Raw genomic sequence first — 25549 nt, forward strand, 5'->3', positions numbered from 1 at the left:
CCCCAACAAATGCAACTGGGAAATTATATTTAATTAAATTGGCTAGAGGAAAAAAATTAGTTTTCTATGTCTAAAGCAAAAAAGGTTTAAGATACTAAAATGTTCTTGGATAAACTTTTAAAAACGAGACTAGGAAACAAAATGTTTTGTGGTTTTCTTTTGAAAAAAAATCTTGCTGTATAGTCCAAGAAGGACTCTAACATGGAGCAATCCTTCTGTCTCAGCCCTCTGAGTGCTAGGAAAACAGGATTATGTCACTAGGGATTTTGTTTTATCAAGACAACTTTTTAGGTTTTCAATTACTGAAGAAATGAGTTTTTCTTGTGGAGAGGTCTTTTTGAGATAGGGCTTTGCTATGCAGTTTAGGGTGGCCTTGAACTCACTTTGTATCTTAAGTTGGTCTCAAACTCATAGCAATCCTCCTGCTTCAGCCTTCTGAGTGCTGGGATTACAGGCATGTGCCCCTACCCAGGCAAGTAACTGAGCTTTAAGGGTTAAGGTTAATGTTAGCTTCTTTTAAAAAGTTGTATTTTTTTGGTCTTTTTCTTTTTTATTGGTACCAGGGATCGAACTCATGACCATACACTTGCAAGGTAGGTGCTTATGCTGCTGAGCTAACTCCCCAGCCCCAGCTTCTTTTAAAAAGTTTTCCACCATGAGTTTGAGCTGGTTAAATAACTTATCTCTGATTACAGCAGTCCTACATGTATCAGGGACCAGAGATGTATGTACACCAGAGGTCAAAATATGCTGCAAGTCTGAGCTTCGTCTATATTAAAAAGCTTTCAGAATTAAAATTATATGTTCTAATAAAATGATCTGAAAATAATTATGTAAGCTTAATGCCAAGAAACCAGTAAGTGTTCTCTTTTTCACAATATAAATTCTATCTAGGCCTTAAACATCTAAAATTATCCAAATTCTTTGCATTGTTGCACTTCAAATGTGATATTTATTCCTGCATTTAAAACTCTAGGTCTGGCATGGTGGTGCATATCCATAATCCCAGAACTCAGGAAGCTGAGGCAAGAGGACTGCTGAGTTTCAGGCCAGCCTGGCCTACATAGTGAGTTCAAGGTCATCCTGTAACTATATAATAAGAAATTTGTCTTAAAAAAAAAATTTTTTTTTTTTGGTACCAAGGATTGAACTCACGACCTTGCACTTACCAGGCAAGCGAGCCACTGAGCTAAATCCTCGGCCCCCAAAATTTTTTTCATAAAAATAAAGTTTACTGAAAAGCAACTAAACTTTCACTTCATGGTGACAAAAATAATATACATCAAGAGTATTAAAATGTAAAATAGTAATAAATCTCACTATAAAATTTACAAGGCCTCTTAATACAGAGAACTAGAAAACTTTGCAGATTTCAAGAAACATTTTGAGGTGAAACAGTTGGCAGATAACAATTTTCTAAAAACTAATCTAATAATAGTCTAATTCTAATGAAAATTCCAGTTTTTTAAAAAAAAATACGTTTTTTAAAAATTGGTATGAAAATCCAAAATAAATTTAAAAAAAAATGATCTACATTTACTGACTCTGACTGAATAAGCATCTTGTTATTATATAAATGAGATATACATTGGTTTAGAAGTCTGTAACTGTTTGAAATGACAGGTATTTTCATGCTTATGTTTATATTTCTAATTGTATTATTATAGTTAGATGGACCCAAAACAAAACATACTCCAAGCAATATGACTTAATAATTAAAAATTGGGCATTAGTCACCTACAAAGCACATCTGTAAACAACTACATGATAAACGCTTCATTTAAAAACTATAAAATTTAGATGAGAATCTATTTAATATTTTATAGTTGGAGAGCAGTAGCTTATTATTTTACATTCAAGTGGAAATGTCAATATATTTTTAGAGATAACAAACTAGATGTTTCTGGTATAAAAATGTCATACTAATTATTATCCTAAAATACTGTTTGCTCTTGTTATTTTTATTTTGTACTTTTCTTGAATAACTTTGTAACTATTATCTGTTAACATTCTGCAGGAATAAGATGTCTAAAAGACAATCTAAACAATGTGTTAAGGCAGTAGCCATCACCTATAGGACAGAGAATATGACACTGATTCCTAATATTTGGGTTAAGTTCTGTGGTTCACACTTAAAAGACTGATACAACTGACCTTCTAAGTGTTTAACAACTGAGGTTTGGGGACCAAAGTTAAAAAGGATGAAAGAGCTAAGAAAATAGTGAATATTTTGGTTTTTTGCCTCCGAAGTCAGCCAGTACCAGGGCATACAGAACCCTGCTAAATAGCATCCTACACCTCTGGTGAGTCACCCAATCTCCTGAGCAGGAGTAGTCCACAGAAGATAGGAGTCAACCAATGTGCATTTTGCAAAAAGATCACTAACGAGGGAAATATCCTCATGTTTCCAAGGAAGACCATATGGTCAGGCAAGACCATGACTCAGCTTGACAAATGACAGAGTTGGTAGAAAACTAGAGGAACTGGCCAGGCATGGTGGCACTAGCCAGCCTCCTAGCAATTGGGAGGTTGATGGGAACCTGAGGCATCCTGGGCTACAATTAAGTTCAAGGCCAGCCTGACCTATATGCTTTGCAAGACCCAATCTTTTTCTTTCTTTCTTTCTTTCTTTCTTTCTTTCTTTCTTTCTTTCTTTCTTTCTTTCTTTCTTTCTTTCATTTATTTATTTATTTATTTTGAGACAAGGTCTCACTGAGTAGCCCAGGCTAGCCTTAATTCCCAGCAATCCATCTGCCTCTGCCTCTCAAGTACTGGGATTACAGGTGTGTGCAACCACGTCTGGCCTTAGCACAACAGTTTTTTTTTTTCCTGGTCTTTTGTAGTCCAGATTGGTCTTGAACTTGCAACAACCCTCATGACTCAGCCTCCTGAATGTGCCACCAGGCCCAGTTTGCATGATCCTATTAACTCAAATCAAAAAACAAACTGGAGGAGCTAAGAGGCTTCTCACATAATCCCTAAAGTAACCCTGAGAAGCTCTAACTGACCTTGACAAAGTTATCCAGGTAGATTAATTTTGATTAATACAGGTCTTACTTTGACTTTGTCTTAAATACCCATATTATCCCCAAATGGAGTAATACAATAAACAAAAAAGTTACACTATATATTTAAAGAGGGCTCAAACACTGCACCAACACCTACTGGTAGTCTACAGCTGCAACTACAGTATCCTGGCCTATAGCTCTGGAGGTCCTGACTCCCAGTTCTACTAGCTCTTCCAAAGATAAGCCTATTTTAATGTATTACTACTATGTTATTTTAATGTACTGTCAAGTACCTCTCAGGTAGATTTGGCTTCTTGTATATATATGCCTGTAAGACAAGAATGCCAATAAAAATACTCTAGCTACTACTAAGCTTTATTACTTTTGGGGTATGGACTTTCTTTTACCTATTTCAGATTTTGTCTGTTCATATTACCTGGAGCCAATCACTACAAAAGGTATTCAGGTCTACAAAACAGAGGCCAGACCTTAAGATTCTGAGCTTTATAAAAATTTTAATGACCCAACAGTCATACTGAAACACAGACATCCTTTTTTTTTTTTTCCTTTTTTTATCGGTACCGGGGAGCGAACTCACGACTGCCTGCTTTCAAGGCAGGCGCTTATGCCACTGAGCTAAGCCCCCAGCCCCTAAAATGACTTTTTTTTTTTTTTTTTTTTTTTGGTCGGTACCAGGGATTGAACTCATGACCAAGCGCTTACAAGGCAGGTACTTATGCTGCTGAGCTAAATCCCCAGTCCCCAACACAGACATCTTTACTTATGGTAGTCTTTGGCTTTTGTTATAATTAAAATAGGAAACTGTACTTCTTATTGACAAATAAAGAACTCCATCTGTTTTACCTGGGTTGTATCTCTGGGCAATTAGAGGTTAATATTAAATATAAAAGACTTATGGAAAATGCCAATTTTGTTTAACTTTAAAAATTTTTTGGAGCCATTATTCACTAATATTCTCCTTTTAATATTTGGCCTCTTTTCCAGACCATCAAAAATGATGGTTATTCCAGCAAAATCTAATGATCTCCAGTCTCCTTTAGATCAACCATAGTGAGACTTCTAATCCTTGGGTAGAAAAGATCAGTGTCTCCCTCAGCTTGAAGGCATAAAAAAAATCAGATCTTTGATCCATTTGTATCCATTAAGAATATGAATCAAAGTCTGGGGTGGAGTGAGACAGAATAGAAGACAGGAAGAAAGAAAAATAATAATTTAAAATTTGTACTTTTAAGATTGCAACTTCAGGACAAATCAAAATTACCCCCAAGTTATCCATATCTGTATTCCTTATACTTGTTTATGTTTCTTTTATTCCAAGCCCATTACACTCAGTCTCTTAGATATTTTAAATCTATAAATTAGATAAAGAATGGAAACTTGACATTAAGGAAGAAAAACAGACACAGGAGGCTGAAGCAGGAAGATTGCTTGAGTTTGAGGCTAGCCTGGGCTATATAGTGAGTTCAACTGTAGCCTTAACTACATAGCCAGAAGCCATAGAAAAAACAAAAGAAATAGATACAAAGATTTCAACTAATGTTTTTAGACAAAACATCTTTGATCATGTCTTAAAAAAAAAATAGGGCCCTGAGTTTCCCCTATAACATGAGCCTTCTTTTACCTTGTAAAGTACGCTATTATCTTTCTATTTGTGGTAGGCCATTCCTTTCATTCGAACTTAAATCAAGTTCGAACTTTTTACAGATTCAAATTAAACAGCTCTACCTACTTCAACACTAAGCATTCCAAGCTCCAGAATCTAGTGCCTGCAGTCTGTTTTCTCTGTGTATATTATGACTGAGGCACACTGTTCACCCTCTGACCCATCTTTTCTTTATACACTTCTGTACATCTTGTTTATAGAGTCTCAATGTCTTATTTGCACCACACATCTTGTTTATATTGTACTGTAACTTTTCCTGACTGTACTACATAGTACAGTATTGAAGTTTTATGTTATGTATTATAATACGGCATGCAAGAGTTATGCAAATAAAAGCACAGTTGTCAAGTTGGAGTTTCCTTTGAGTATTTATTAGTTCTGAATATTGCAATGTACATAATATATACAATTTCTCATTCAGTAACCAACTCAGTTACTAGCCTAGTTGTGGGAATGAAAAACTTGATCATTACATGAGGAGTGTGCAACCTAATATACATTCACAGACTCTGTAGCTTAGGATATGGCTGTCTTGAAGTAAGGAAGGAGTCTTCATTTTGCTTACCAGTGTTTTACAACAGTATAAAGTTTTAAAAAATAGTTGTCTGATATATTTAATAAAAAACATAATAAATAAGAATAAAGGATATTACAATTATTAGAGTTGATCTGAAAAAAATACAATGGATCAGGGATTTAGGTCAGTGGCATAAGCACCGAGGTGGCAGGAACAAGGTTGTGAGTTTAATCCTTGGTACAAAAAAAAAAAAAAAACGAAAAGAAAAAATAAAAAATACAATGGATAACATTCGATGCATGACTTTTTTTAAAAAATGTGTTTAAAAATAAAATGCATATAAAACATCGCTTCCTAGACCTTAAAACAAAAAACAGTGTTTATCTAAGACATGTTCATCTGTCTTCAAGTCATAAAGATTCCATCTTGTTCTTTGTTATAGCTTACCAGTTTTAGGCTTTATATTTAGGTCCATTTTCCACTGTTAGGTTTTTTTTTTCCCCCCTTGCATAACTGTTCTAGCAACTTTGGTGAAGAGACGGAGACAAGAAATAAGATGGATTTTTATAAATCTCAACTGTTTATGCTGGATAGAAGAATGTACAAGACCATTTCCCACCAATTTGACATTTCAGAATAGAACTATAGGGACAGAAATCACATCAGTGATTGCTAGAAACAGGGAAAGAAATGACTGTAAGAGCGCACAGAGCAACTTGGAGATGATAGAACTATTCCATAGTAGATTGTCAGCAGTAGTTATATGATAGTACATATTTGTTAATACTTCAGAAGCTCATGGCATGGACGTTTAGTTCTGTGGCTCAAGCATTTGCCAGGTGAGTTCTATCCCCAGTACCAAAAAAAAAAAAAAAAAAAAAGACTCAGACGCCCACACAACTAAAGAGTGAACTGCTGGGCATGGTGGCTCACATCTGTAATCCCAGCACTCAGGAGGCTGAGGCAGGAGAACTGCTCTGAGATCAAGGCCAGTCTGGGCTACACAGTGAGACCGTCTCAGAAAACTAAAAAAAGTGAACTTTATGTAAATTGTTCTTTTTTTGTGTGTGTACTGGGGACCGAACTCAGGACCTTGCGCTTGCCAGGCAGGTGCTTATGTCACTGAGCTAAATCCCTGGTCTTTATGTAAATTATTCTAATAAACCTGATTTATCAAATGACAAGATAAAAAAAGTACACAAGATTGAGCTGAAATGCTCCAAGATCTGAAATTTTCTGAGTGCTGATATGATGTCATAAGTACAAAATTGTATACCTGACTGATCTACTATGAGAAATCACAATTTAAAACATAGGCTCACTAAATATACTGTAATGACCTCTAAGTTATGGGGTACATATAAAACATCAATGAATTCTATGTGGACATAAGAGTTTCTACCCCAAGATAATTCCTGTTTATACATGTACTAAAAAGTGTGAAAAAAATACAAAATCTTAAATATTTCCAGTAAGGGATACCAGAAGGCAGAAAACTAGAGCCATCTCCAGGATCCTTTTTTCTAATGTCAGTGCTTCCAAATAAGGAATAAGATATGCTCTGGGTTTGTTTGTTTGTTTATTTATTTATTTATTTATTGAGGAAGAAGCAGGGGCACCAACAAAAGAGTAAGTTCATTTAAAATAACATATAACTCAACAGTCATAGGTTGAATTTTCAAGCTAGTTCTCTAATAATTTAACAAATGTAACAAATGGGGCTGGGCAAAATTGCATATGCCTATAATGCCAGCACTCAGAAAGCTGAGGCAAATGGATCACTGTGAATTTGGTACCAGCCTAGGCTACATACTGAGTTCAAAGCCAGCACGAACTAACATAAGACTGTTGAAAGACAGAATGAACAAACAAACAAATGAATGAAAGACAGAGAGACAGTAAGTAAGTAAGAGAAAGAGAGAAGGAAAGAGAAAAAAAAAAGGGCAAGCAAGCAAGCGAGCAAACTAGCTTAAGCCAAAATAATGAAGTAAGATTTACCTTTGGAGTCAGCATTTGGGAACAGCCTGTTCCATGGCACCTTATTTTTGTGTGGAAGAGAAAGCAAATAGTTTCTAGCTTTTAAATTTATTATACAATTCAGGTCTTCTTGTGATGGGGATCCAAGAATGCCTATTGGATAAAATAATTGGTTGTTAATTATCAAGACCAAGGCAAACAACTATAGATCACCAGCTGTGGGATAAATGAACCCTGGTAATGTCTCATCACCATCCAGTGTTCACTGCATACATTTTTACAAAAAAGGCTAACATTTTAAATCAGAGAATATAAAAATCTCATGTCTACCATAGGTTAGAGATTTTTTAGAATTCTTCATTTAATGATACAGCTCTGATACAAACTAAACTGTGCTCAGGAACCTTACCTAGAATGTGGTTCAGCTGGTCGAGATAATGCTTTCCTGGAAAGATGGGCCTGTTGGATAGCATCTCTGCCAGAATGCAGCCCACTGACCAAATATCAATGGACTTGGTATAGCCCTGTAGCATAAAGAAAGAAAAGGCTGACAATGCTATCTGTTGTTACATGACAATACAATGAAATCTCCTATAGGTATGTGGCTTGTTAAAGAGTTTAAGCTTCTCCTTAGATAATTTAAAAACATACAGAGATAGTATAGAAAAATAATTTGGTTTTCTTATGAGATGCTGAACAATCAAGATTACCTGATTTTTCTCTCTTCAACATTAATTTATAATTATACATTTCAGTACTTTTTTCAAATGATTTGAGATAAGAGTATTTTTAAATGGGAGATGTAGAAAGAAAAAAAAGTTGTAATACTCATGTTTCATGACATCAGCGGCCTATATACTCATTTTTAGAAATCTAGAAGTCAACTCACAATAAGAGTTCTTATTCTATTTCCAGAATATCTTTAATCATCCTAAAAATCATATTAAAAAACATCAGGCTAAATCTTATCAGGGGTGGGATGGGACTGAAATGGGGAAGCATATGCATGTCCAATATTCTTCTTTTTTCATTTTTTTTTGTCTTTTTCGTTTTTATCGGTACCACGGATCGAACTCACGACTGCCTGCTTGCAAGGCAGGCGCTTGTGCCGCTGAGCTAAATCTCCAGCCCCTGCATGTCCAATATTCTAATCATCCTCTTCTTTTCATTTTCAGCTATAAATTTCTTCATAAAGGAAATCTATGCAAAATCATGGAAGAAAATTGCCTAAATCACAACAGTGCATAAACATGTTTCTTCAAGGAGCACAAGTTGGATTTTATGGAAAAAGATACAATGAGATATGGAAGGGGGGGAAATGTAGAAATATCTAAACAAAACAAAAGAAAACAAAATTCCACTGAACATCAAAATTAGGTAAATAATGAAATTTCTTTGGAAAAAAACAAAGAACCAATGATCAGATCTATACCTATGATAAAACAGGGTTCAGTTTTAAAATAATTCTAAAGCTTTTATAATTTTAAAACCTAAATGAAGGAAAACACTGAAAACTCACAAAAAATAAGTAACTAAAGGAATCAGGTACAAATTCTCTAAGATGAATGTGATCATTATGTATATCTAACATGTACCAATAGATTCTAACTTAAAAAAAAATCAATAAAAGGAATTAGAACCTTTGGGAAAAAGAACTATTTCAGTTCTTTATTCGGTCTGGGATAGTACCAAATCAACCTGGAGTACACCAGAAAGCAAGAATGTGCCTCATACTTGTGGGGAAATAACAAGAGTAGCTCTCACCAGCCAAATCTGGACAGAAACACATAATGGCAGAAATAGAGTAAAAATCACAATAAAAAATGAAAAAAGAATTCCCAGACTAAGAAACTTTATGAAGACAGAGTAGCTCACTGGTTATCTAAATTCAAGGGAAGGGATTGGGAGATGATAGTTGGTAGAGTGTTTTGATTTGGGATAACAAAAATAACCTAAATTTAACTGTGGTCATAAGTTGCACAATTTTATCAATGTGTCATATCTGTTGAATCTTACATTTTAAATTTGTAAGCTGAAGTAATAAAATCTTTACTTCAATAAGGTTATTTTTTAAATCATAGAATTTAATACATGGAAACACAGGAGGAATGATAGGTGTAGGTCCCTGAAATCATACCTACTCAGGAGAAAGTTGTCAGCTTGGGCAATTTAGTGAAACCATCTCAAAATAAAAAGGCAGCCAAGTGTGGTGGCGCATTTCTCCCAGTACTCAGGAGGCTGAGCGAGGAGGATTGCTGAGAGTTCAAGGGCAGCCAGGGCTACACAGTGAACTCAAGGACAGCATGACAAAAGACATTATGGTAGCCACTGATGATTTACTCTTGTCTTATTTTGAAATCCTGTGTGGCTTGCATTGTTCTGATCTGCTTTGTTCTGTTTTGCTCTCTTTAAAATAAAAATAAATTTTAAAAAATTTTAAAAAATCAGTCAATTGATCAATCAAATAAAAAAGGCTGGGAATGTAGCTCAGAGGCAGAGTTGACCCTAAGTTCTATCACCAGGAAAGAGAGAGAGAAAGACAGGGAGACTGAGAGACAGTAAGTGGGGAGAAAGAGAGGGAGAGGGAGAGAGTGAGTCTGGGAGGGAAGGAAGGAAGGCAGGCAAACAGGTAGGCAAGGAGGAAATAAAGGAGGGAGTAAAAGCAGTAAGTAAAGTTTGAAGATGGTAATTTACACAGTGAAACTATTTCTCTCCACATATTATTTGTAATTTTATGAAGGAAATTATAGTATGATGGTGGAGATCTGGAGGATACCATCTTAGTTAAATGTTAAACATGATCATAATCAACTATCAGTACAAGCCAGTTACGTGTTCTGGTAACAGGCACCAAGAAAAACAAAATATTGCTTTTGTGGTATTGGTATCAAAATTCGTGACAAAACTGAGGGACCTTTTGTAAATCAGCTAACCCATACTCTTCAAAAAAATGGCACTGGATTTATGCTAGCTATCTAAAGCCACTGGTAAGAACACCTCTTTTTTTAAGGAGTATTAATTAGTATGCTCCATATTGTCCAGGAGTAAACTACTGGTTTATGTTGGCTATGTGTCAGATGACGTGCCCAAGAGAAAAGGAAGAAGAAAGGAGGGAGGAATGAGAAAGCAAAGAAAAGAAGAGCTAAGAAGATGGTGAGATATTAATAGCTAGTGGAACATGGTAAGGTATATATGAGCATGTTCATAGTACTCAACTTTTCTGTATCTGATAATTTTCTAATAAACAGAAAAAAAGTGAATACATTTCTAGAAGTAATACTTCCAGGCTAAAGGTACTGCAAATAATAATAATTTACACTCAGTTTTCTCTACAGTAACCATCTGCAGAACGGAGTACTAGGAATCTGGAAAGACAAACAATTAAATTATAAATTAAGTCATATATGTACAGCTGCTCTTGCAGATTCACAAATGAAAGCAGTGGGGACATCTTGACTTAGAATGAAGACTCAAGACAAGAAGCCATCTGGATAAAAGACCTGCTACACTATCAACTCTCTTTTCCAAGAAGCACAGCACACCTGGATTTCAATGTTCCTCGTCGGAATGGCTGTCATGTGGCTTTGTTAGAGAAAGACTCTAGTGTGTGGGATTATTTGTAATACAAAATTATGCCAGTGAGCTAAATTCCCAGCTCTGGTACCAATTATGGAACTCAGGACCTTGTGCTTGCCAGGTAGGCGTTGCGTCACTGAGCAATATCCCTGGCCCAGTGCTTTCTTCTTTGAAATGTCTGTTATATCAAATCATTCTTTACAATAGAACTTCTTTTAATGGGATTTTGCTTTCTTAACTAGAGAAATGTAGGACATCAACAAAAACTTTAAACAGATTCCATTTTCTCATAAAAACAACCTAATAGCTTATTACTACTCATAAAGAATGGAGGAAGAGAATAATGCCTATGAGTTAACTAGACCCATTCCTTTCATTTCTATTTAGCTTTTCAGGACTATTTCTGGTTCTTGGGTCCTAGATATAATACCTAATATTTACTTATTATTTATTTATTTTGGAGGGCAGTGCTGGAGATTAGACACAGGGGTTTTGCACTGAGCCATATCTCCAGTTCTGCTGTGAAGTTTTTTTTTAATTTTCTTTCTTTTTTTTTTTGGAGACAAGTTGTCCAGGCTGATCTTGAATTTGACTTTTTGCCTCAGTTTCTTAGAATGCTGGGATTACAGGTGTATGCCATCATACCTGTTTTCCTTAATTTATCTTAGATACCGATGTAATTGTATTTAAGAATCTCATTTTGAAATATTAGACATAGGTAATGTCAGTCCTATTTAAATAACTCAATTTTGGCCCCGTATTCACATACTTTTTTTTTTTTTTGGTACCGGGGATCGAACTCACGACTGTGCACTTGCAAGGGAGGCGCTTATGCCGCTGAGCTAAATCCCCAGTTCCATCACATACTATTTGTGTTAGCATGTTAAAAATGTCAATCTCAATTGCAGTACTCAAAGTTTTTGCTTAAAGATTCATAATTCTAACAAAGAAATCCTACTTCACTTTTTCTGACTTGCCTAAATGCATGCAATTACTCTACTGATCAAGTACAGGCTTTGGTTAGCAGAATTTGGATGTAACCTGGATGTACTCTCCATAGCCACCTGGAGGGGAAAAAATACTTCATCTGGAAATAAGATTACCACATAATTTTGAAAGAATGTATCACAGTTTCTATTGTTCACACATCTATTTTCTTTAAGCACAACAAATTATATTACAATTCTGCTGAACAGACATTCTTTATTATTAGATGATGCTCATTTTTATACAATAGCCCTGAACTGTGTTCATAGAAATACACATTTCTGGTTATCTCTAACACAAAGACAGCTTGCACACAACTTTGGCAGGTATGAAAGTTGCCATTGGCAGGCCCTCAGGAGAGGGACATGGACCACTTATGCTGTAACTGGAGAGGTAACCTTCTAACTCTTCATCATGTCAGCATTACTGCATCATGTCAACTGAGGTAGAGAAGTTGAACCTCATGGCCCAGAAACTTAATTCTGAACAATCTTGATAGCACTGGGACTCTGACCAGAAGATAGCCCAAACCTCAACTCAATTATGAGGCTGGAGAGGGAGGTTTACAGCCAAACATTTAGAAAATATTCCTACTTCCTACTCTTTTAAAAATGCAAATCTGATTTACCTTGGAATTCAACATTATTTCTGGAGCCCTGTACCAACGTGTTGCCACATACTCTGTCAGGAATCCTGTGTGATCATGATCTGGATCTGCAACGCGGGCCAGACCAAAGTCACAGATCTAAGAGAGAAAAAAGTAGGAAATCTCAGAAATTCAACCAGCTCAAAATAAAAACATCATAAAAGACAACAGTAGGAATAACTAATAATAAGCAGTATTTATCACTATGATGTTAGATACTTTGCTGCGAGCGCTAGACTCATTCAGGGCCCTTTCTTGACCCCATTCTATCACCCAAAGTTCCAGGGTTCATTGCTGGTGGGATCAGCTCCTCAATCTGCACTAGCCTTCTGTTTCTAGGACCTCCTGCTAGTTTTCCACTTAGTTCAGAAATGGTATTTTCAAAGATTTTGCCTATTTCCCTTCCCTTTTCATATAGTCAAATTTACTTCCAAAGCTTCAAAAAAAAGTTTCAAGTATTGAAGATGTTTCTTAAAAACCAAACAAGCAAAAAACTTAGACCCCTCAGCCTTTCATCATCTGATACAATATTGGATGCAATACTATAGTGCATACTTGACCAACAGCCTCACCAGATTCCAAGTTATAATGTACTTAGCCTTGCACAAATGCAGTATATTTTAATTCGTTGGTCCTTGGGCAACCAACCTGAGAGAGATGTGTGTTATCAAAGACAGGTCAGAGTACAGTAAAGGGTAAACTACAAGAAAGACTAATGAAGACGGTCTTTGCACTAAGTAGCTGAGAAACCAGGTCATGAACTCAGGCCACAAAAATGGGGTTAAAAAAGGACAAGTCTGAGAGATATTTCTAGGACTTGGAGTTTATGTGAACATCAATCCCACAATTTAAGTGTCTCAATTCATGAAGATCTGGAAAGATCCACCCACATTACAAATATCCTCTCGCAGTCACCACCTTGGAGGCTGGCATCAGCAGGTAGTGTTTTTGCTACTACATCCCTGTTGGTTGCTTCAGCTACAAGATCCAATTAAGTTAGATGTTGTGTTGTATAATTTATCTTTGGCACACTGTTACTTCATCATCAAAAGGAGCTGTCCTGGTCACTTTGTTGATTGCTGAGACAACTTAAAGGACAGGACTCTTTTGGCTCACAGTCAGTGCACACTCAGCCGGCTAGAAGACAAAGTGTCATGGCAGAAGCCATAGCAGAAGAAAAGCTGCTCACATCATGGTGGCCAGGAAGGAGAGAAAGGAGGAACTGAGAAAGAAGATAAACCCTTCTAGGTTACATCAACAGTAACCTGCCTCTCCCAACCATGACTCACCTCCTAAAAGCAAGTCAGCCATAGGGCCCTCATGGTCCAGTCTTCCTGAAGTCCCACTTATGAGCATGTGGCCTCTGGAAGACAGGAGCAGACAGCACATCTGCTTCTCCAGTGACTGTCCCACAGACACTCTATGGGATTCTCACAGGATAGGGTGGTAAGAAAATCCTGTCCTCCAAAGTTCTGGCTTCTAAATCCAGTCACTGCACTCTCTTGGTCTATGTAAGTTCCAGCACAAGCTTTGAGTGTCTCCTTTCAGAGACTTTCTCTTTGCTAATATTACACTACAGACAGTCATGGCCTTTCAAGAGGACCTGGCTGAGAAACAACCAGAAGTTTTTAAGAGGAACACAGTTGAATTCTAATTATGCTAAAATGATTTGAGGCTTTCAATGAATCTATATACTATTTGTTTCTTTCGTATCTTTTCTACCAATTCCCGTGAAGCAAATCACAGGCAGAAACTGTTTCCAGGCTTGCAACACCAGCCTACTGACAGAAGCAATAAATTACTGGGCCTTGTCAACAAAGCAAAACTACAGTAAGCTCTGGATGGAACATGAGCACACATCTGTCACTATACTGATGTCCAACATCACACAGACTGCACAGGTTCAGACTTGACACAACTTTGCATGGTGCAGGTGAATCACAGAAAAATTCTACACAAATTAAAGAGAAATGGGGCTGAGGATATGGCTCAGCAGCATAAGCGCCTGTCTGGCAAGTGCTAGGTTGTGAGTTCGAACCCCAGTATCAAAACAAAAACAAGCTGGGGATTTAGCTCAGCGGCATAAGCACCTGCCTTGCAAGCACGCAGTCGTGAGTTCGATCCCTGGTACCGATAAAAATGAAAAAGACAAAAAAAAAAAAAAAAAAAAAACCTAATATATATATATATATATATATATGGGAAACAAAAAAAAAACCCAAGCCATAGACCAAAGAAACCAAGTACTGAAGGGAATGTTTATACATTCCTCTTGAAATATGGACAAAACATGGAAGTTGAATTTTAGAAGGCTTGACCATATTCTTAAATCTATTAAGGCAGGGATATGGGCTGGAATGTAGTTCAGAGGCACAGCACCTGTCTGGCAAACACAAGGTCTTGAGTTCAATTTCTGGTTAACCCCTCCTCGCTAAAAAAGGACAGAGATTCTAAGTGCTATGGATAATTTTAAACGTAATTGTGGTGGCTGTATTTTCTAAAGAATAACATATCAATATAATATCACCCCCACTACCCAGTGTTTGGGATTGAACCCATAATACTGTGTATGTAGGTAAGTATTCTACCACTGAGCTGTATCTCAAGCCTTTTTATTATTTTGAGACAGTGTCTTGCTAAGTTGCCCTCACTAGTCTTGGACTTGTGATCTAAGAAGCTGATTGTAACATTCTGGGCCCCTCATGCTTTTTTTTTTTTTTCCCCTGTCTTTTTGAGACAGGGTCTCTATGCAGTTCAGGCTGGCCTTGAGCTCACTTTGTAGCCCAGGCTGATCTCAAACTAGCAACAATCCTCCAGCCTCAGCCTCCTGAGTGCTAGGATTACAGGCATGAGTCACCACGCCCGGCTATCCCTCATGCTCTTCTTACAAGCTCTTTGGTTGAACTTGTTTCAATCTTCCCTCCTCTTGAATATGAATGTATTTCGGTGATTACCTGAATCAATAGGCAATACAGTGGAAGTGATGATGTGTTACTACTAAGGCCACCTTATAAAATGAAACAGCTTCCACTTGGCTCTTTCTACTGTGGCACCTAGAACCCTCTGATGTAAGGAAGCCCAGGCCACATGACCTACAGACATAATCAGGAACAGCCTGCAACTGCCACCAGGCATGTAAGTGATGATTCTGTATCTTCTGTCTTCACATCTGGTCAAGACCCAGGCACCGTAAAAACACATAAACAAAAAATCCCTAGCCATCTTTCCTGTACCTTGACTGAACTAAACCCACAGAAACTGTGAAATAATGTGTAATTATTGTTTAAGTCATAATTTGTTATACAGCAAGAGAAAAACTACTATACTGGTACTGGACAGAGTGATTGTGATGGGACAGGCACTGTTGGAAGAGGACCCATGTGAAATAATACTGGAGTAATGAAGAGATGCCAATGATAGGGGACCACCATGTTGCTAAAGCAACATGGAGGAGGCACTGCAGTTAAAGCCTCCCAAAACACTTCTACTGAACTAGCTGCTTTTATATCTCAACATTGTTTTTAGTTTATTTAAACTTATCTAAAGCTAGCATCCTTCCTACAATCTAATTCATCCTTTAGATGGCTGAGTATTATTTGCAAAGCAGTATTAAGCCATCACTCTGGTTCAGATCTTTTAACCAATCTTTTCTGCCTATGGAATGCACAAATCTTTTCTTTTAGGTCTTGCTACGTAGCCCAGAACAGCCTTGAACTTCCAATACTCCTGTCTCAGCCTCCTGAGTGCTATGAGTACAGCCATGTGCCACCATACCTGGCTCAAAACCAAATTCTTTATTTAAGGACAACTTTCAAAATGATGGTGTAACTGGTACCAAACTACCTTGCAGATCTCTCTGTCTTCCACTACTGCCTCTGATCATATTTATACCAAACGTATACTTCTTTTCTGACTATCCAATACCACTCTGACTGTGGGCCTCTATCAATACATGTCAATCTACTTCCTTAAATATCCAGCTGGGAACGTCCTTTGCCTGAGAAGTTTCCTAGGAATCACCTCCCTACTCAAATAAATTGTTCGCTTTTATGAACTTTCATATTACTCTGTCATATTTAAAGTATATAATCACGATTCATGATAAAGAGCTATATAAATGCCTACTTCCCCAACTAGAATATAAGTTCCTAAAAAAGGGCAATACTGAACTTGTTCCTTATTCTGAAGTAGACTATATGTACTGGACATTCAATATTTGGTGAATAAATGTTTTACTTTAAATGTTCTGATAAAGCACAACACTGTAGAGGATTAATTAGCAGTGTTCTAATAAAGATTGTTTTTCACAATATCTGAGTCACTAATCACCTTTAATTATAATTTTTCAATTATGGCAATATTAAGGTAGAATGAAAAATTAAAAATTAGGATAAACAGTATTCCCTCAATAGGAAAATACAACTTATCTTTATCACTGGCAATACAAGGGGTCATCAAAATATGTGTATGGTTAATATTTAACTTTTAAAATACATTACAATAAAAGATGCATTGCCATTAATCCCTTCAAAATACTCCCTTCTTGCTTCAAACACACTTATCCCATCATTCTTGCTACTTGCTGAAGCAGTTCTAGAAGTCTTCTACGTCTGTATGAGGTGTGAACAAAAATATAGTGAAGGCTGCTGTAGAGCTTATAAAAACATTTTGATGTGTCCCAATCCAATGGATGTATGGTACCATGCAATCTGGCTCTTCCACAAAGTCTAATGACCGTAAAAGGTAAACATCTTGAATTGATTCAGGACATCAAAGTAGCCATGACAGAGCAACTAAGGACACTCATAAAAAGAGGGCTTCCATAAGTGCTTCAGCAAGTGGCACAAACAAGAGAAGTGTGTCTGAAACGAGGGGGAGGTAGTATGAGGTAGATTAACTTTAACTGTAATAATATTAAATACACTGTATTTCTAATCACATCTTATATATCTACTTCCACATCCTATATATCTACTTCTTTAAATCAAATGTGTAATTGTTCTTCCCTATCTTTTTCTCCTAAAAGATCTGGTCTGAAAGCCACTAAGTGTGGTGGAGAGAACAACAGCAACTTGGTAGGGAAACAATCAGAGTTAAGCGGGCAACCAGAGTTAAGAGGGAGCTCAAGATTAGGACATGTTCTACGTATGAGGTGAAAAGGCATCTGGTAAAGGAGGTGAGGACAGCCCAGCCAGGTGGCTGGGATCCCAGGAGGACGCTGCTGTACAAATCAACTGCTTTGTTGGGAGATGAAAAGTGTCATTTTTCTAATGTTATAATTTCTTTGTATTGACTACCGGCATTCATTTTAACGCATACACAATGGGGCCATAATTCAGGTATCATACTGCCAGGTGGGTCGAACTACTGGTGGAACATGCATGACTGTTTCATTGGGTGGCTTTTTATTAATTTTATTAAACAGTCCAAGAAAAATGATTATATTCATTTATATCAGTACCAGCCACCTCAAAGGACAGTCATGCATGTACTATTAGTGGTTCAAGTCAGCAGGAACATGTTATAGAAGGTCTGTGTCAGTTGTGGTGGCACACAAAGGTAATCCCAGCAATGAAGGAGGCTGAAGCAGGAAAAGTACAAGAAAGAACCTATACTGGGCAATTCAGCAAGACTGTCTCAAAATTTAAAAATAAATGCATGTAAATAAATAAAAAGGGCTGGGGACATAGCTCACTGGTAGAGTACCCCTGGTTCAATTCCCCAGTACCACAAGAAGGAGGGGGACCACCCCTGGGTCGTCATCATCTGGGGCTATTTGTTTACCCTAATACACAGATTCTGGCAGACTTCTTTCTACCAGCAACAAAGTAAATAGGTTTAATAATCTCCTATTAGTTACCAGTTTTTAGAATAGCAAGGTTGTATAAGAGGGACTATGTTTAATATTTATATTTCCACATTTATTATAAAGATTAGAACCAGCAGGTTCTCAGAAGTTATTGGATACAATTTTAAAAATAAGAACCTGCAGGATTTAGTTCTTAAAGATTTCACAGCTCCACTGATGGTCATCAGTGAAAAGTTCATGTTACATGCATGTGCACCATCTAAGCTCCTTTTATATCAAACACTAACCAAGTTTATACAGCATTAGCAAACTGCCAAGGATACAAAATTTAAAAAACAATACTATTCAGAACAATTCCATATAAAGAAGGTAAGTAACTAGAGCATGGTACAAGAAACAAAATGACTTAGAAACTTCAGCACTCCTAACTGATTAGTTTTTGGACTGTGTTAATTCAAATATTTAGGGCCAGGGGTTTAGTTCGGTGGTGTAAGTGCCTGCTTGGCAGGCACGAGGTTGTGATTTCAATTCCCAAAACCAAAAAAACAAAAACAAAAATTCGTAACACAAAGGAAGTTCTACAAACACATGCATGCTGAATTACATGGGCTCAAAGATAAATTTCAACGAATTAGTTTTTGCTTCCTATTTCTCACCTAACTCCACCAGTCCTAACCAACCACTGACCTATTTCCTGACTGCAGATTTATATATTCTGGACACCTCATAATTGGGATCATAAAATATATATATATATTTTTTTTGGTACTGGGAATCGAACTCAGGGCCTTGTGCTTGCCACGCAGACATTTATGCTGCTGAGCCATATCCCCTACCCTAAATATTTGTTTTTATGACTGGATTCTTCTTTCAGTTACATAATGTTTGCATAATTCATCCAAGTTTTATCATTATCAGTATACTTAACTCCTTTGTATTTCATTGCATGGAACTACCACGTTTTATCTAATACTAGTTGGACACTTGAATTTTTCTACTTTTTGGCTGTAATAGGTAATGGGAACAATAACAGTTTGTTGTTGTTTTAGCATGAATAGTTTTTATGAAGAAATATGTTTTCATTTAGGTATAGACTTACGAACAGAATCTTTGCTAATGCTTTTTGTTTCACTTTATATCACAGCCATCCTATTATGTATGAAGTGCTACCCCACTGTAATTTTCATTTGCTTTTATTTTCCTGACTGATGATGTCAAGTATGTTTTCATGTTCTTTTTTCTGTCTCTTTGAGACAGGGTATCACTAAGCAGTTCAGGTTGGCTGTGAACTCACTTTGTAGGCTAGGCTGGTCTTGAACTCGCAACGATCCTCCTGTCTCAGCCTCCAGAGTGCTGGGATTATAGATGTGCATCACCATGCCTAACTCTTTTCATGTTCTTATAGTCTATCTAAGTATCTTTAGGGAAATGCCTATTCAGATGCTTTATTCATTTTAACACTGGGTTGTGGTTGTTTTGGTTTCTTTTGTTTGTTTGTTTTCTATCTTTTTTTGAGACACTTTGACTGTGCAGTTCAGGATGGCCTTGAACTCACTTTGTAGCCCAGGCTAGCCTCAAACTCACAGTGATCTTCCTGCCTGGCTATGTGCTTTTTATCACTGAGTTGGAAGAGTTCTTTACAATAGTCATCCCTTAGTATCTGTGGGTGACTAAATCCAGGACCCTGAAGATATCAATACAGATGTTTAAATCCCTTACATAAAGTGGCGCAGTATTTGAATACGAACTACATGTCATCCTCCTATATACTTTAATCTCTAGATTATTTATAAAAGTAATGATGCAAATGTCATGTGCAGTATTGTTATATTGTAATGTGTAGGAAATAATGACAAAGAAAGAAGTATATATCCACACAGATGCATTTTTCTCCTGTGTATTTAATTCCATCTGCAACTGTTAGACACATGCATGCAGAACCTGTGGGTGCTAAACCCATGAATGCAGAGTTGTCTATATTCAGTTACATACTACTCTGTAGCTCAGGTTTCATATCTTTTGTTTGGGCCTTGGCACTGAGCTGTATCCAGTCTTTTTTCTTACTTTTCATTTTGAAACAGTATCTTACTAAGTCACTAACTTGCCCAGCCTGGGGTCAAACTCCCTTTCAAATCCTGATGGACAGGTCAGGGATATATCTTAGCTGCCTGCCTAGCAAGTAGGAGGTCTTGTGTTTGATTCCCAGTATCAAAAAAAAAAAAAAAAAAAAAAAAAAAGAAAAGAAAAGAAAAGAAAAAAGAAAAAAACCACCAAAATAAAGCAAAACAAAAATCTTGATGGAGTCTAACTTACTTTCTTTTTTTGCTGTTATTGTTGTTGATTGTGCTTTTGGCGTCACATCTAAAAATCTTAATGCAAAATCAGAGAGAGGTATTTCTATATTTTCTAACAGTATTACAAATTTTAGTTCTTGAATTTTAAGTCTTTGACCCATTTTGAGTTAGTTTTTGTACAGGTACAAGGAGAGATCCAATATCATTCTTTTGTATGTGTGTATTCAAATGTTTTATTTGTTGAAGAGACTTCTTTCCCAAGTGGTCTTGACCCTTCTCCTGTCAGAAATCAGTTGACAGACATATGTGTTTATTTAACTGACTTTCAATTCTTTTCCATTAATCCACCTCTATCCTTATGTCAGCAGTACAGCCTTACCTATTGTATTTTTTACTAAGTTTTGAAATCAGAAATGTAAATCCTTCAACTTTGTTCTTTTATGAGGCTACTTTGGCTATGATGGGTCTCTTGATTTTCACATCAATTTTAGAATTAGCCTGTCAATTAGACAAACAAACAAACAAAAACTGCTAGGGAATTGATAGGGAGATCAACCTGAGGGAAATTTTCATCTTTGTAAGTTTTCTGATCTATTAGCAAGGGATAGCCTTTCCTTTTTTTTTGGTCTTAAAGTTATGTGCATTTTATTAGACCAAATCTACATCTCTACTAAACTGAAAACACACAGATCTCCATTCTTACTTAGCTCTGCTATTCATTAAAATACGGATACATGTTGCACATCTTCAGGAAAACTCTGAAGACTCTAAAAGATCTTAAGGTTTTCCTTCTTACTTGGAAGGTGTTATCAAAGACAGTGAGGTTAAGTTTTCTGCGTGTTTCTTGTGTAAAACTTACTGAAAAAAAAACTCCAATGAAACAGCATTTTAAAACTTAATATATAATGCACATTTGTACATATAAAAAGCACACACATATGTAAGGATATATAAAAAATGCTGGAAGGAAATACACCAATTTGTTACAGTAATTATCTTTGCAGACAATGGATGAGATAAAGAAAAGGAGGACTAGCTTTTTTTTAAAACCACAGAATGGTTTTCAAGTATTTCTGGTATTATCTTATTTGGGGGAAGGGTAGGGCAGAGTATAATTTTAAATAACAAATATAATTACATGTCAATGACAGTTTTTAAAATATGTATCATCCTAAGAATAAATAACCTGGCTGACCTTGAGATCACAGGTGGTATTGAGCAGCAGGTTGGAAGGCTTGAGGTCACGGTGCAGAACATTAGCTGAGTGGATATATTTTAACCCTCTGAGAATCTGGTAAAGAAAATAGCAGATATGGTCGTTGCTGAGGTGTTGTGTCTTCAAGAGCTTGTAAAGATCTGTTTCCATTAGATCCTGTACTATGTATCTGTTTGGACAGGTTAAAGAAAAACACCAGATGGTCACACTTATTAGCAAAGCATTAAAACAAAATTCAACCTCTCTCAATCCTCTTCCCAAATGATTCATTAAATCACGAGGCCTTCAAGGGAAAACAGGAACTGAAAACCTGTACCTTTCTGGGAGGAATCTGAAGTAGTTTAACTCATTTTGTAGGCCCTGCAGAAAAAAATTTGCTTTGTATTTGTCTAATGTGGCTAGTTATGAACCTTGATTGAAACCTAAAACAGAGACATCAGTTTTGAAATGCTTTTGAGAACCACAAATTAAGCCACGCCTGGCACCTCTGTGAGACCCTGTCTCAAAACAAAAAATAAAACAGGGCTGGAAATGTAACTTAGTACATACAAAGAGCTCAACCTCCAGTGACCCCTATCATCAACAAATCCCCTTCAAGAGTGGTAGCCGACAAGAATCAGATTCTCTTATCTCTTTGGCCCAGCAACAACATCTTACTTCTTAACCCCATCTCTCCAAACCCAACTATAAAACTTTTGGAAATAAAGATTTAGAAATATTGCTATTGAATCCAACGCTGAGCCTATTTTTTTTTCTTTTGTGGGGGTGCTTTTTTGCGACAGGGTCTTGCTATGTAGTTCAGACCAGCCTTGAATTCACTATGTAGCCTAGACTGGCCTCTAACTGGCAGCAATTCTCCTGCCTCACTCAGCCTTCCAAGTGCTGAGATTACTGGCACATGCCATCACGCCTAGTCTATTTTCTTAATTTTTCATTTATTGTCAAGATCCTAGTTATGCATGGTGGTATGCATCTGTAATCTCAGTACCCTGGAAGGCTAAAGCAGGAGAATCATAAATTAAGCCAAGCCTCAAAATAAAAAGAGAAAGTAGGGAATGTCATTTAGTACAAAGAGTTCAATCTTCATCATCTCCTCCCACACATGTCCTATATAAAGAAGACCAAGGATATCATGCTAAAGAGGGTTTTGGGCTTGCTTGCTTGCTTGCCGAGCCATGTATCTAAGAGCCTAGTTTAGGGTATGTTCTTACAAAAGCCTGTAGTTTTTAACTTCACTATAGTAGTACTTCACTCGTGGTGTTTTTCCAATTCTTTTATTCATTTCTGCATAAATACTTGTCTATTTTCTACAGGCTCATGACAGATGAAAACTGGCTGCAAGAACATGGAACTTAAAAAGAAAAACGAATTGTCATCTGGAAGAGGTTTAATTTCATGGTAAATGGTAAACAAGACCAACAGCAAGTAGCAATAGGAGGCACTTCACTTAAAATATCACTATAATTTTATGAATAGGGCTGTTTAAAATGGATAGGGCTATCCAGATACAGTGAGCTACTGCCACTGATCCCTAGAGGGGACCAAAGTAGAATAGTCTGAGGTGTAAGGCTCTTTCTTCTGGCAGATCTTCAGCATGCTTAACACTTCTTTAATATGCATCCTTTACTCAGGCAACCATCCTGTAGACCTACTTTGTCCAGATTTCTAATGTTGGTCACAGTCATTTATACATTTTCTGAGCTGGGATAGTTTTAAAAGATGAGGCCCAGTTTCTTCATTTTAAAGACCAGTAAACTCAGATCTAAAGAGGAGCAATACATTAAGTAAACAGGACAATACTGATTTGACAGGTAGATATATACAGGGCACCCTCTCTCTTACTTGACTGATCTTTCCTTTTTTATCATCTGGAGCCATCTATAAAATGGAAATGACCAAGACATTCCATAAAATCTTTACTGAAACTGTTGAGAAAACACTAGACTTACCTATAAAATACTAAAACTATAGTTACTGACAACTGATAAAATGAATCAAAGAAAAAAATATAAATGATACGTTATAGTAAACAGGTTACAATCTCTCCTTAAATGTATTTTATACCATTTTTCTTTACTCTGATAAGTCTAGGAGATTTCTAGTTGTATTTATTTAACAAGATCAATAAGCAGTGGAGTCAGCTAGTTGTCACAAAGGATACACATCTTTCATTTGCTCGATGGTTGGTGCACGAATAATATCGTTGATGCCAATGATATTCTCATGTCTGAAGCGCAGTAAGATTTTTATCTCCCTCAGCGTTCTCTGGCAGTAAGTCTGGTGTTCAAAAGGACTGATTTTCTTAATAGCTACTCGAACTTTGTTGATGTTATCATATGCAGAGCTAAAAAAGAAGTGAGGGATGACATTAAAAATAGCCCACAGAATACTTCAGCAAGAATACAAATTGACAAACTATTGAAGTTTTAACTCTATATAAATACTTGTTTAACACCTAGCAAGTATGTAATCCACAAAAAGTCTCAAGCTATAGGGAGGAAGCAGTTGACAGAAGACAGCAGATACTACACCTCAAAGTTAATAGCAGATCTTCAGGGACAGTTCAGTTCACTGGTTGGATGTTCCTTTTCACAGACTCAAAACATGGGTATATGCCAGATACACAAAAAAGTATTTTCCTACTGTCTTTAACAACAATCTCATTTTAGTGAAAGCAATCACTTTTGCCTCCAAAACAAATGCTTACTGTTGTATCAAATTCCTTTGACTCAGCAGAAACATTCAAAACCATCAACCACATCTTCATCCTTACAACAACAAAAATAGACCCAAGAGACCTTGATTGCTTATATCAACTTTGTTTCTCTTACTTCAAAATGACATGACTTATTTCTTTTTTGTTCCCAAGAAACTGAACAATGATGTTGGGGTAGTTTCATAATAAAACCTACAAGTAGTCTTCAAAAAAAACTTTTCATTGGTACTGTATAACAAAGGACCTAGTTTTTTCCAAGTTGTCTTTAATGTCTGAAAACATGATTCTGAGCAGAAGCAATATTAAAAATTATACCCTCAATTTCATGTTAAATGTAAATCCAGGATTACCTCTAACTTTATTATCAATATTCTGTTGAAATACTTCCTTTATAGAAAATATTGTTAAAATATGTAAAAGGTTTTTAAAATAAATGTCAACATTTGGTCTACTGACCAAAACAATGAAGTAACAATGGCTGGCAGTAAGACCATCCTTGTTTCCTCAGGGTGAGTACTAATAATATGAAACTGCAAAAAAACTTTGTTCTTAAGTTTGTGCCTCTGTAATAATATTTATCAGTCCATTTTAATAATCACTGATACATTTGTCTAATTCCATCAAAAGACTATGTCTTAGGTGAGAATTTGACTTATTCTGTTTCAAAATTACTTGTCAACGCCAAACACATTCAAATGAAATGTATTTTATCATTACTTAAATCTTATTTTGCTTGGTTTGCCACATTAAGGCCTCAACCAGAGATCTTTAGGCAGGCAGGATGTATACTGCAAACAAGCTTATTCAACAATGGAAATAAATACTTGTAGAAACAAAAACTCTTTGGTTACTGAATCATTAAAAAAAAAAAAAAAAGAACACATAATCAGGTGGGCATGGTGGCACACATCTATAATCCCAGTACTTGGGAGATTGGAACAGGAGGATTACTATGAGTTTGAGGACAGCCTGGGCTACAAAGCGAGCTCAAGGTCAGCCTAAACTATATAGTGAAACCTTGTCTCAAAAAGACAAAAAAAAAAAAAAAAAAAAAAAAAAACCCAAACCTTACCCCATCCAATCCTGTGTTCATCAATTACTTAAAAAACAATATTATTA

General features: G+C 36.3%; 1 protein-coding gene across 1 annotated transcript in view; it reads right to left on the bottom strand.

Moving 5' to 3' along the window:
* Mapk1 (mitogen-activated protein kinase 1) overlaps positions 1–25549 on the bottom strand; it is an 85555-nt gene that overhangs the window by 23756 nt on the left and 36250 nt on the right. The window contains exons 2-6 of the mRNA XM_063226138.1: positions 23876–24058; positions 21694–21883; positions 12378–12494; positions 7596–7710; positions 7208–7339 (exon numbers count right to left, since the gene is read on the bottom strand). Of these exons, the coding sequence (XP_063082208.1) occupies positions 7208–7339; positions 7596–7710; positions 12378–12494; positions 21694–21883; positions 23876–24058 (737 nt within the window). The remainder of the gene's footprint in view (positions 1–7207; positions 7340–7595; positions 7711–12377; positions 12495–21693; positions 21884–23875; positions 24059–25549) is intronic.

The sequence above is a fragment of the Cavia porcellus genome, unplaced genomic scaffold (genome assembly GCF_034190915.1).
Source record: "Cavia porcellus strain 051 isolate PalLab524CR breed Dunkin Hartley unplaced genomic scaffold, mCavPor4.1 scaffold_16, whole genome shotgun sequence".
Lineage (NCBI taxonomy): Eukaryota > Metazoa > Chordata > Mammalia > Rodentia > Caviidae > Cavia > Cavia porcellus.